At 52.0% G+C, this 12,714-nt stretch overlaps 1 protein-coding gene and 1 long non-coding RNA gene across 4 annotated transcripts in view; one reads left to right on the plus strand and one right to left on the minus strand.

Moving 5' to 3' along the window:
• TCEA3 (transcription elongation factor A3) overlaps nt 1–11,625 on the minus strand; it is a 43,756-nt gene extending 32,131 nt beyond the window's left edge. For both annotated transcript variants that reach the window (XM_065930040.1, XM_065930039.1), the window contains exons 1-4: nt 11,390–11,625; nt 5,999–6,061; nt 5,142–5,247; nt 4,562–4,706 (exon numbers count right to left, since the gene is read on the minus strand). In XM_065930040.1, the coding sequence (XP_065786112.1) occupies nt 4,562–4,706; nt 5,142–5,247; nt 5,999–6,061; nt 11,390–11,458 (383 nt within the window). In that variant the 5' untranslated portion in view covers nt 11,459–11,625. The remainder of the gene's footprint in view (nt 1–4,561; nt 4,707–5,141; nt 5,248–5,998; nt 6,062–11,389) is intronic.
• Nucleotides 11,626–11,739: 114 nt separating this feature from the next.
• Nucleotides 11,740–12,714, plus strand: part of LOC136164697 (uncharacterized) — a 39,318-nt gene continuing 38,343 nt past the window's right edge. For both annotated transcript variants that reach the window (XR_010662395.1, XR_010662396.1), the window contains exons 1-2: nt 11,740–11,939; nt 12,218–12,350. This is a non-coding gene — a long non-coding RNA (uncharacterized lncRNA). The remainder of the gene's footprint in view (nt 11,940–12,217; nt 12,351–12,714) is intronic.

Raw genomic sequence — 12,714 nt, forward strand, 5'->3', positions numbered from 1 at the left:
TGTTTCCTTTTTCAGAAGCAGCACACTGTAGAGAAATATTTTAATTCTTATTTTAAATTTTAGTAATGTGGTTACAGTATTTATATAATAATGTGGTTATTGTGTTTATATATGATAATAAATTGTCAATTTAGAAAATTAAAAAGAAGGGAAGTTTGCCAACAGAACTGACAAAGGACCCCTGTCCACTGGATTCTCCCAGTAAGGTAGGGGAACAGCCACCCCACACTCTGCTCAGCCATGGAGACAGCTTCATCTCATAGCTCCAGCTGTGAAAAGTGAGCTGGCATCAGCACCAGTTAGCATAGTTAACACCCCAGGATGCTGTTAAATGTAAAATGCTGGTTATAAAACAGTATTATAGTGTGATTCAAGTTCCTAAGAAAATATAACTCTATTTATATACATATGTTCTTAAAAAGATGAGAAAGATATACATCAAGATGTTAACAGTGATCATTTCTGTTATTTTCTTCTTGTGTTTGACTTTCTAAATTTTTACTCTAAATGTGACTCACTGCTGGAATAAATATATGATGTGAAAAGGCTACAAAGTAGTATATGGGATTTAATTCCATTTTATTAATACAGTAAGTATTTCATGGGTAGATGCACAGGAAAAAGCCTAGAAGGATATATCCATATATACACATATTGGGAATGGCAACCCACTCCAGTACCTTTGCCTGGAAAATGCCATGAACGGAAGAGCCTGGAAGGCTATAGTCCACGGGGTCGCAAAAAGTTGGACACGACTGAGCGACTTCACTTATCACTTACTTATAGTTATATAAATTTTAGGGCTTCCTAGGTGGCTCAGTGATAAAAGAATCTGCCTGCCAATGCAGGAGATGTGGGTTTGACCCCTGGATTGGGAAGATCCCCTGAAGGAAATGAAAACCCATCCAGGATTCCTGCCTGGAGAATTCCATGGACTGAGAAGCCTGGTGGGCTACAGTCCATGGGGGTCATGAAGAGTCTGACATGACTGAGGGACTGAGCTCTGCAAATAAACTTTATTTAATGAGATAATGATGTTCATTTTTCAGGTCACAATAGTGAATCTCACAGTCTAAGGATGTAAGTGATTAAGTTTGGCCTAGAAATTTGCTTTCTGCTTTCCAACTGTCCCCTTGGCCATACCTGTCATCTCGGTAGGCCTTTAAGGAAACCCCTTTGCTGATCATTCCGGGGGGATTTGGGGATGGAGCAAAAGGAAACACCCGTGCTCAAGCTGCCATCTGTACGCAGATGTCTACACTCCCTATTCCACAGGCTAGTTCCATGGTCCATTTGGTCTCCTCACCCAAGAGTTCAGCCTCTAGTCTTTCAAATGTATGTCACAAAATCCTGTTCTTTCATTTATTTGCCAAGGTATTCAGAAACAAACTTCCCTGGTAGCTCAGATGGTGAAGAATCTGCCTGCAGTGAAGGAGACCCAAGTTCAATGCCTGGGTCAGGAAGATTCCCCTGGAGAAGGAAATGCTAACCCACTCCAGTATTCTTGCCTGGAGAATTCCATGGACAGAAGAACCTAGCAGGCTATGGTCCATAGGGTCACAAAGAGTCAGACACAACTGAGCAACTAACAATTTCACTTTCAGAACCAAACAGGTGCTCCAGACATGGCCAGACCAGCCAGAGCATGAAATTTCCGCAGGGGATTGCACTGGTACAGCTGGGCCTGGCAATGCTCAGCAAATGCTCACTCCATGCCAGGCACGGGGGATCACAGGATCCCTGGAGGCCAACCTTTTAATCCCTTTGGGAAAACCAAACACACCATGTGAAACACTAAATGCCAACGAGGATTCTCCCAGTGGGATACAACTGCAAAATTAGCAGAATGAAAGGAATGGAACATTCAGAAGATTCCAGAACCACGTGACAAGTACTGCATCTTAAAAAGCAGACGATAGCATTGACGATAACTATAGGAAACTGAGAAAAATATATACCAAAACATTAGTAGTGATTATTTTTGGGTGGTGGGAATGTGATTTTTTTCATACTTTTTAAATATTTTCCATTATTTCTACAACAGATTATTTAGTTTTGGCTACGCGGGGTCTTTGTTGCTGGGCGTGGGCTTTCTCTAGTTGAGGCAGGCAGGGGCTACTCTCTAGCTGTCGTGTGCAGGCGTCTCATTGCAGTGGCTTCTCTTGCTGCGGAGCATAAGCTCTACGGCACAAGGGCTTCAGTAGTTGCAACACATGTGCTCAGTAGGCGCAGCACAGCACGTGGTCAGCAGTTGAGGGTTGTGGGTTTGAGAACTCAGACTCAGTACTTGTGGTTCACAGGCTTAGCTGCCCCGAGGCATGTAGAATCTTAGTACTCGGATCAGGGATCAAACCCAAGTCCTCTGCATTGCAAGGCAGACTCTCAACCATGGACCATCGGGGAAGTCCCAGAATAACAGTACTTTCAAAAAATAAACAAGGGTGATAAAAATATGTTACAGGGTTTCCCTGGTAGTCCACTGGTTAAGAATCCACCTGCCAACGCGGGGGACATGGGTTTGATCCTTGGTCCCGGAAGATTGGGACAGAGCAACTAAGCCTGAGTGCCACAGCTACTGAGCCTGCACTCCAGAGCCTGAGAGCTGCAACTACTGAAGCCCGTGTGCCTACAGCCTGGGCTCCGAGACAAGAGAAGTCACCGCGATGAGAAGCCCAAGCACCGTAACTAGAGCACTGCCCCCACACGCTGCAAGTAGAGAAAGCCCATGAACTGCAATAGATCCAGTGTAGCCGGAAATAAATTAATTAAATAAATACAAATTTTAAAGTTTAAAATGTTGGTATATCACAAGTCACACTCTAACTACCCAGGGCCATCGGTTACTATTCAGTGTCATCTAGTCTCACTCCCTTATCTATTAGATGACCTCCTCCCGAAGGAATTAAGTGATCTGACTAGTCATGTAGGGAATAGGTAGGACCAACTAATATGTCTGTGAAGGCTTTTATCTACTTTTACGGAAGACAATGGCCCCCCACTCCAGTACTCTTGCCTGGAAAATCCCATGGACGGAGGAGCCTGGTAGGCTGCAGTCCATGGGATCGCTAAGAGTCAGACACGACTGAGCGACTTCACTTTCACTTTTTACTTTCACGCATTGGAGAAGGAAATGGCAACCCACTCCAGTGTTCTTGCCTGGAGAATCCCGGGGACGGGGGAGCCTGGTGGGCTGTCGTCTATGGGGTCGCACAGAGTCAGACACGACTGACGCGACTTAGCAGCAGCATGGATAAGGCCATTTGGGTCTATAGCAAGTCATGCATTGGGGCTTCTCTGGTGATCCAGTGGCTAAGACTCTGTGCTCCCAATGCAGGGGCCTTGGGTTCAAATCCTGGCCAGGGACTTAAATCCCATACACTGCAATGAAGACCTGGCGCAACTAAACAAATAAATATTTCTAATAAGTCATGCATTTTTTGAGACCCTGGCTGGGGTGGGCAAGGGGGAACAGACACAGAGCTGAGGCCTCAGCAGAGGTCTGGGGGTCTGACAAAGATGGGGCTCCCACTCTGTCACATGATGGCTGTGTGACCCTGGGAAAGGCCCTGCTCCCGTCTTCAGCTTCCTTATCGCTGAAGGCGATTTTGACTAAAAAGCCAAGAAACACTCCTTCTCTGTGGACAAGTGAGTTCCCAGCCCCGTTTACCTGGAACCCTGAAGAAGGTGGCCCATCAGCTGTATTCCTAGGTGACACTGTGTCTAGAGCAAATGAGCCCTGATTGGTAAACTGTGTCTAGATGGGAGAGGACTATGAAAGAACTATCAATGATTTATGGAAAAACCACAGTTTTTTGGGGGCCACCCCGAGTATTGTGAATCTTGTAACTGGTCATTGCCCTTGCTGGAATTCTGGAGCCCTGGTTTATGGGACTTAATCAATTGGAGGATGTGGCGCAAGTTCCCGCCCTTGGTGGTCTCCTTCTTTGCACCTGGGAATGTCGTCCGGGTGGGCAGGAGAATAGCTCTGGACACAGCCTGGTCCCTAGGACACGGGTCCCCAACCTCCAGGATCTAAGGCCTGATAACCTGAAGTAGAGCTGATGTAATAATAATGGAAATAAGAGTGCACAATAAATGTAATGTGCTTGCATCATCCTGAAACCATCCTCCTCTCCCCTCCTGCCACCCCACCACCCATGGAAAAATTGTCTTCCATGACACTGGCCCCTGGTACCAATAAACGTTGGGGACCACTGGCCTATGAGAAGTCTTGGTGATGAGAAACACCTTGGTGATGTGTTCTCATCACCGTGGTGATGAGAAGTTGCCCTGCTAGCACACTGCATCTCCCGTCCCTGCATCCTTCGAGGTGAAGCCCTGCCAGGGACGGCCTATTTGAGTTTCGTGAGTCAGTCTGGTGGGGCCAAGAAGGCTCCCAGGAAAAAAAAAAAAAAAGAAGGCCCCCAGAAGGGACACTGTAGAGGGAAATAACAATACCCACCTCCTGGTGTGTGAAGACGAAAAGATGGTATATAAACAGAAGTGCTGTCAGAGGAAACGATGAGCGTCAGCCCCCTTCTCGCCATCCCAGAACAAGTACCTGTCTTTGGGCTCTTCCACCCGTTTTTTCCTTGGTGGAGAAAGACTTGTCTCTGGCTTCCAATCTGAACAGTCAAGCCCTTTTTCCTTCTTCTTGGCTTTTACTCTTTCCTCTCTTTTTTCTCTTTTGGGGGTTGCTGGGGAGTCTAAAAACAGAATCATGACATTGTTCCTCAACTCGCTCTGTCTCAGCCAAATCCAAGACTTTGGGGGAGAAAGGACTGAAGGGCAGGGACTGGGGCAACCTCACCCCTCTCCCAACAAATGCACGTTTATAGACAAATTGTGCACATGTGGGTGCAAGCTCAAGCTCACGCATGGGGACAGAAAGACATCTCTGCACACCAAAGTGTATATACAGATGTGTACACACACATGAAGCACACAGAAATTCACACATAGGGACATGGACACGAAAACTCACCCATCTACAAATCCCACATTTGTGGCATAGACAAACCCTGGCACTCCCACTGGGGGTCGTAACTGAGTCACTCAACAGCCACACACTGGGTACCTGCTATAAGCCAGCACCCAGGTGCGGGGAGAAACACTTGGCCCTGGGGACCCTGCCCCCTCACCCAGCAGCTGCTTCCAGTTCCTGATGAGGACTTTGGCCAAGGCCACCACCTCCTTGTTGGAGCAGTGCTTGCGGACCCCGTTCACGGCGACTCCAATCCTGGTGGTCTGCAAAAGGGAGAAGGTCAGGAGCCAGCCTGCGAATCGGGACACGCTGGCTGTCCTAGTTGGCAAGACCTGCCCCGGGGCACCCACCCCCTTCCCCTTGTCCAGGCTCCCCAGGGCTTTGGCCCGGAACTGTGCCTGAGGTTATCATCCTGACTTTGTAATGGACCTACTGTCCTGAGTGAGGTCAGTGCCCAAGGCCTGGCCCCCCACCTGCAGGGGTAACTCCAGCTTTGAAGTAAAGCTGGGGTGGTGGTGGCAGCCACGGGCCTGGCTGGTGCCAGGACTCCTCCCCATTCTCTGCCCTCCGGTGTCCTGGATTTCAAATTTCAGCCTAAGACACAACTCTGGCTACTACAGCCTGGGTAGGTGCTACCTTTTCAGGGCCAAGAGCTTCGGGTAGAGTTTTGGAGGCCACATGGGTAACACACGGAAGATGCAAAAATGGAGGGGCTTTCACCTCTCCCCGAGATGCTGATCTTCTGGATCCCATAGACCTCGGGTCTTGGGAACTTGGGGTTCAAGGAAAGCAGGTCAGTCTTGTCCCCAGACCCAGAGGGCCCCGAGAGCTTAGAAAGCTTCCATTGCCATCTGCAGGCTTCTGTTCCCACGCCTGGAGTACCTCAAGATGCCCCCTGCTGCCTTCCCTTTAGAAATCCCTCCCAGACCCCTCCTGGGAGGGCTCCCCCTCAAGGGTCTTTCCTTCCTGCACAAGGTCGCCCTCCTGCCCCGGGGGCTGCCCATCGCCACCCACCTGGAGCAGCTGGATGGACATCTGCCAGCTGTTGAGCTTCTTCAGGAGGTCCAGGGCCCCTTCCTGCGGGAGGCCACAAGGTGAGGGCCGAGGCCTGTGGGGTCGGCCCAGGCCCCTCTCTGACCATCGTGCCGTCTTGGTGGGAAGGACGGCGGCAGGAGGTAAGGAAGGAGGCTGTTCCAGCGGCAGATCCGGTCAGACAAGCAGTCAATGGAGAGGTGAGGAAGAGGCGGAGGAGAGAAGGAGCAGCTTCTGCCCCAAACCAGCCCTCTGACTTCACCTCCCGCCACCCATCTGGGTTCCAGCCCGTCCGAGCAGGGTCCAGCCCTACCCACTCTCCCTGACCCCCTGACCCCCCGGTTCTGCTGTTCCTGCCACTGGGAATGCTCTCCCCTTCCCCATCTCTTCCCCTAAAGTTAATTACCTCATGGTTTACTGCTTCTTTTATGTCTGTATCTGCCTCTCTTCACTTCCCAACCGTGACCTTCTGTAGGTTGAGGACTGCAGCTTTTTTTTTTTTTAAATAGCTTTATTGGGGTATAATTGACATACAATAAACCACACATATTGTAAACTACAATTTGGTGAGTTTTGACATAACGTGTACATCCATGAAGCTATCGCCACAATCAAGATAAGAACATAAGTCAGGGAGTTCCCTGGTGGTCCAGGGGTTAGGCCTCTGCACTTCTACTGCAGGGGACATGGGTTCAATTCCTGGTTGGGGAAATAAGATCCTGCAAGCTGTAAATCGAAGCCCAAAACAAACATAGCAGCCCCGACATTTTCCTTGTGCCCCTTGGGAATCTGTCCCTCTCTGCACCCCCAACCCCAGGCACCACTATTCTGCTTTCTTGCATTTTGAAGGATTTTACAGAATGTGATTGTGATGGACTTTTTTGTCTGGCTTCTTCACTCGGTGTTATCAATCTGAGGTTCCATGCACATTGCTGCACAGAGCCACGGTTCTTTTCGTTCCTGGGTTGTTTGCCATTGTAGGCAGAGACCACAGCTTGTTGATCCATTCACCTGTGAGTGGGACTGTTAGGGAGTTTCCAATTTGAGGCTGCTACAAACAAAGAGTTTTTGTGAAGATACACACTTTCTTTTCTCTTGGGTAGAGAGGACTGTGTAATCTCTGAGACCTCTGGGTTCAGCACACAGCCCAGTGCTCCCTGAGTGAATGAATAAAGCAGAAAGCAGAGGTGGGAAGGGGAAGAGGGAGGAGAAGACAAGACATACAGATGTGAAAACCTGTTGGTTGCCAGGCCCTGAACCACCCCTGCCCCCTTTTGGTTCTCTCTTTCTTTCCACACACTTCCTAGAAGCCAGCCCCAGCTTCCTGTCCTGAGGTCAGGTCCCTGGGAAGCACCAGCTGACTGTGTCCTGTATGCCCCGGCCCCACTGTGCAGTACCAGCTGCCAACCCCTACCCTACCAGGCTTCCTGGGTCTCACCCCCCACCTGCCCTCTGCCAGTGCTCAGTCTTCCTTAGAACTTGGGTTCACAGTATGCTCTATAGGACTGACTTGTGGATGTGTGTGCATGTGGACTTGCAGGCATATAACTCTGCATGTACCACTAACTAAAGGCTTATTATCTGCTGGGCACAGTTCTAAATATTTTACATGCACGATCTCTTCTGACTCTCGAAATGATTCCCTGAGATAGGTCCTATTACTATTCTCATTTTTAAAGAATCAAGATCCCATTTTCACAGAAGAGAGATCCAAAAACAGAAGTGAATCTGCTCAACGTTATAAGGAACTGAGCTGGGAGTCAAACTCGGGCCCTTTGGGTTTGACCCACTATACAACCGTGCAAGTAGGCATGGACATAGGTCTGGCGAGATGTGTGCAGTCATGAAATATCAACATGGGTAAGTGCAGTGGTATGTTGGTCAATGTTTAACAGCAGGTTCTCAAAGGAAAAAAATTGATTTGCAGTGTTTGTCAATTTCCGTGGCATCAATATTCTCCCTACAGCAATGTCAAGCTAGAGCATGCTGTCACTGAACTGAAGGAGACATTGGGAAGAAATGAGTGACACAGACCATATTTATGCTGTGCGGTACTTAGTCGCTCAGTCCTGTCTGACTCTTTGTGACCCCATGGACTGTAGCCCACCAGGCTCCTCTGTTTATGGGGATTCTCCAGGCAAGAATACTGGAGTGGGTTGCCACGCCCTCCTTTAAGGGGTCTTCCCAACCCAGGGATCGAACTCAGGTCTCCTGCATTGCAGCAGATTCTTTACCAACTGAGCCACCAGGGAAGCCCAAGAATACTGGAGTGAGTAGCCTATCCCTTCTCCAGGGGATCTTCCTGATCCAGGAATTGAACTGGGGTCTCCTGCATTGCAGGCAGATTCTTTACCAGCTGAGCTACCAGGAAAGTCCCATATTGATACAATACAGTATAATAAATAGCCTCCAGACCATAGATGGCTGAAAAAAGTAATAAAATAATAAGGAAGCGATGACTCTGGAGTATTTATGACATTTGTTTTTAACAAAGTTTAATCATAAGCATACAGTTTAACGTTAAAAACAATCGCTGTATTTAACAACTGGCTTGCAAAATCCCTGAAAGTTCAACAATCAGCATTAAGCCAGTTCCAGCTCACCACTGGGTGTGTGCCTGTGTATGTCTCACTGTATATACAACTGGGTCATGTTGGAGAACAGCCGTGAGCGCCAGTTGTAGCTGGACTCACAGCGCCATGGGCAAATGTTGCCAGGCACGTCTTTCGGCATGCATGTATGGGACAGCAGTATCTCCAGTTCAGGTGGGGAGCTGCTGTGTGTATGCCGCTCAAGGACTGGGCTGACGGAAAAGTTCGTTCAGGTTTTTCCAAGAAAAGCTGTCATGGAAACCCGAACGAACTTTTTGGCCAACCCGATATAATGTGTCTATTTGTCTTTGTGGGATGACGTTTATGTCACAACCCGTCTGGACACGTAAGTGCAGCTGTTTGCTACGTTTATAGCTTTGCACATCGGGGTACAGCTTATGGTGCACATGCACACGTTTAAACATGCGCACAGTTGTCTTTGTGGCTTTTTCTGAAAATACAATGGTCTGTGTGTCAGTCACGTCAGGGTCAGGAACCACATCTGTCATGCAGTTATTTATGTTCACAGTTGCTTGTTTACACGATGTGTGGCTGCATGTAGTTATGTCTGTGTGTGTGATCGTGTGGTGTTTTGCTGTATGTTTGAGGCTGGTACAGTAGCTGTGTGCTCACAGCATCTGACAAAAGCCTTAAGTTGCTGGGACTTCAGTAATTTGGCAGTAAACCTCGGGTCTGAGCTGCAACGTGGAAGATCCGTCTTCTTACAGGAAGTGTGTCCTCTCCCTAACCACCACTGGGCGGGCCCACTTTGGCTCCCAGAGCAGGCCCCACCTTTCTAGGTTACATGCCCAGAGCTCTGTGCCCACCCAGATGCTGCCAAGAACCCAGACGCAGACGTGGCTGCAGACCGGCTCTGTGCTCCAGGGACCCTGTGGCCAGACTTGCATCTTTTCCTGGAGAGAGCTCTGGGTACTTCCACAGGACTCCTCGCCAAAGGACACTATTTCTTCTTCCCATTTCACAGAAGAAGAAATCCAGGGCTAGAGAGAGAAAGCAGAGTGGTGGGTCTACAGCCATAAAAGGAGTGAGGGGAGGCCAGGGCAGGTCCCTTCCTCCTCAGCCACTCTGCCTTTCTCAGGTCTCCTAAGCTTCCCACTCCTGCCCTCTCACCAAGAGGCCTAGAATCTCCTGGCCCAAGTCGGGGGCCAGCAAGGGGCAGGGCTGGGACAACTTGTCTGATTGAGGTGGAATCTGGTTCAGGAGAACCGGGCTGGGCTCTGCCACCTCCAGCTGAGTCTGATGACTTGAGGCTCAGTTTCAACTGACTTTGGAGCATCCTGGAATGGAGACTCCTTAAAATTTGCAGGTTTCTGCATTTCCTCTGGCTGAGCAAAAGCAGGTGTCACTCTCTGAGCCTTCCCAAGCACCAGTCCAGATCATCCCAAAGGTTTCACATCTCTTCCACCCTCACCATCACCAGCAGAGACAAAAAAATCCAGTGACAATCCTTCCCAGGAGATAGGTCATCTCATCTTATAGATGAAGAAACTGAGGCTCTGGTCTTCATATGGACACCAACTCAATACTGCCCATGTCTTACTTGAGGACTCCCTGTCACTCCATGGGTCCAGCAACCCCTCCCTTGTCCCTGCTCTAAAGACACCCTTAGGGTCTGGCGTTTTCCTGAGCTTCTAGGATTACAGAAAGTGTTGGAAATGCAAGTCCTGCTTCCGAACGTGCCCCTGGATGGCAGAAGGAGGAGGGTCCTGGGACAGGGTCGAAAGGGAGGGGGGTAGGCCTGCCAGGCTACCCACCCCCCCTCACCCCACTCTGGGTGACTCCCAGCCCTCCCTGTCCCAAGGCCAAGTTTGCTCGGCTAGGAATCGGGCGGCAGCCAACTTGAGGCAAAGATCACGGGAAGGATCAAATATTAACTTCAAGCCGGCCCGCGCTAAGGGCTCCGGGCACTGAGCGCTCAGGGGTCCGCAGGGAGGGCCGCCAGCCCTGATTCCCCTCAACCTCCGGGCTCCGCTGTCCCCGCCGCCGCCGCCCCCGCGCCCTGGCCGCCAGCCGGTCCCCGCCTCCCCCGCCCGTTGGGCCCCGTGGGCGCAGCGGCTGCCCGACACCTGTTAGGCCCCCGCCCGGGGCCCGGGCCCCACCCCGCGGCCAAGGAAAGCGAGAGTGGCCAACAGCTCCTGAAGCCTCTAGCCGTGCGGTTGCGGGAACCCAGGCCCTGGGCTCTTTCTGCGTCAGCTCACTCCCGGGGTGCGGGGTAGACACGGTTCAGCACCCCTCATCAGTTCAAGTTTCTTCCCGCTTCTCGAGTCACCCAGGAGTTCTTTCCACCACTATCTCCGGGTCTCCCTGTCCCGCGATCACCACCGCTCCCCCCGGGCTTTTGCACACGCCGAATCCAGGGGCTCCGAAAGTCCTTTTCCAGCTCCTGTCTCCCATTCTTTCCCGGGCCCCGTACGACCTACCCGGGGGCCCCCAACCCTGCAGGTCCAGACGGACGTGCACAAGAAGCCTTCGGGTCTTCGGGGGCTGGCTCGGTGCTCCCCCAACCCCCACCCGACGCCCCTCCCCTCCACCTCACTCCCCGCGCCCCGCGGCCACGCACACGCCCACCCTGAGATGCCAGTCTTCCCCCCCGGGGCGCAGAGCCCGGCCCCAGCCGCGCCTCCCTCGGTCCCGGAGTCCCGCGCGCGCGCCTCCTGGGCGCCCGGCCAGCACGCGCCCCCGGGACTCCTCGGGGCTCGCACGCGCCGCGCCTCCCCGGGGGTGGGGGGCGGGGGTTGAAGCCCGAACTCTGCAGCCTCACCGTCTTCTTCCTGGCCACCATCTTCTCCAGCTTCTTGGCGATCCTTAGCAGCTCCTCTTCCTGGCCCATGTTGGCCGGCGACGCCCGGCGGGGCTAGGGGCGCAGGGGCCGCAGCCGGGCTGCGGGGGGACCGGAGGCGTAAAGAGGGAGAGGGCGCGCCAGCCGCGCGGGCCCCAAACACACCCGACACACACGCCCGGCGGGGGCGGGGCTCCCCCCACACCCCCCACCCCTCGCCGCGGGCCTCCCGACGTGGGGGAGGGGCGGCGTGCACTAAATATAGACTTCAAGGACTCGCCCGGGCAAAGATTGCCCGCGCCCGCCAGCCCGGCCTCCCCGGGAGAGGGACGCGGCTGCGAGAGCCCGGCCGGTCCTGGAGGAGCGGGGTGGGGGGCCTGGAGCGGAAGGAAGATTTGGGAAGAAGGGCGCCCGGCGAGTGGGGGCAGCCGTCGGCCCCTGGCCCCTGAGAGAGGCCATCGAGGCGAGGAGGGCTCCTCTCCGCAACCTTTGCAGCTCAAACCCGGCGCACCTAGTTCGCGCCGATATCCAGGTGGAGGCAATTTGGTATACTCGAATCCCCTTATTTTTGCATGATCGTGAAATCCAGTTCTGTCCCATCCCCGTTCTCACTCATTGGTGCACACGGCCTGTGCACATGTGTGTGTATCCAGGCCCACCGTGGCCTTCAGTTTTGTATGTTGAAGCGAGGTTTTGCATTTCTGGTCCCACGACTGCACTCTAGTGAGGGTGAGGGCTTGGGAGACACCTAAGTGCGCCCGACTTTGAGGACTTTGGGTCCAGATGCATAAGTGCCCTTTATTTATTCAGGGTCTGCACGCTGCCTCCCCAAGGAGATTGGGTCTGGAAACAGAATTGTGCCCCCACAGCTGTGCACACGGCCGTGTTCCTGTGGAAGGACCCTTCCAGTGCCCCCAGCAGACCCACGTCCCTCCCTAAACGAGTGAGTTTAACTGATAGAAAATGATCTATGCGTGTGTGCAGTGTGTGTGTGAGGGTGTTTATGGGCCTGGAGGGGAGTCAGGAAAAATGGTTCACAGTGTGTGGGGTGTGGGGAGTTGTAGCTGGGGGTGTTCAAAGGAAATCTTGAGACTTTCCTGAGAGAACATTAGAGAATGGATGACAGAGTGGACTCATCTGGCTTCTGATGACAAATTGAAATCAAAATAGCGTGATCACAGTTCAGGCATACACATATGGAGTTGGGTGGCCACTGAGGATCTGGTATCAGACACATTTCTGCACCATTCAATGCTTGAACTTTCAGGACTTCCCTGGCAGTCCAGTAGTTCAGACTCTGCTTCCAC

The sequence above is a fragment of the Muntiacus reevesi genome, chromosome 3 (genome assembly GCF_963930625.1).
Source record: "Muntiacus reevesi chromosome 3, mMunRee1.1, whole genome shotgun sequence".
NCBI lineage: Eukaryota > Metazoa > Chordata > Mammalia > Artiodactyla > Cervidae > Muntiacus > Muntiacus reevesi.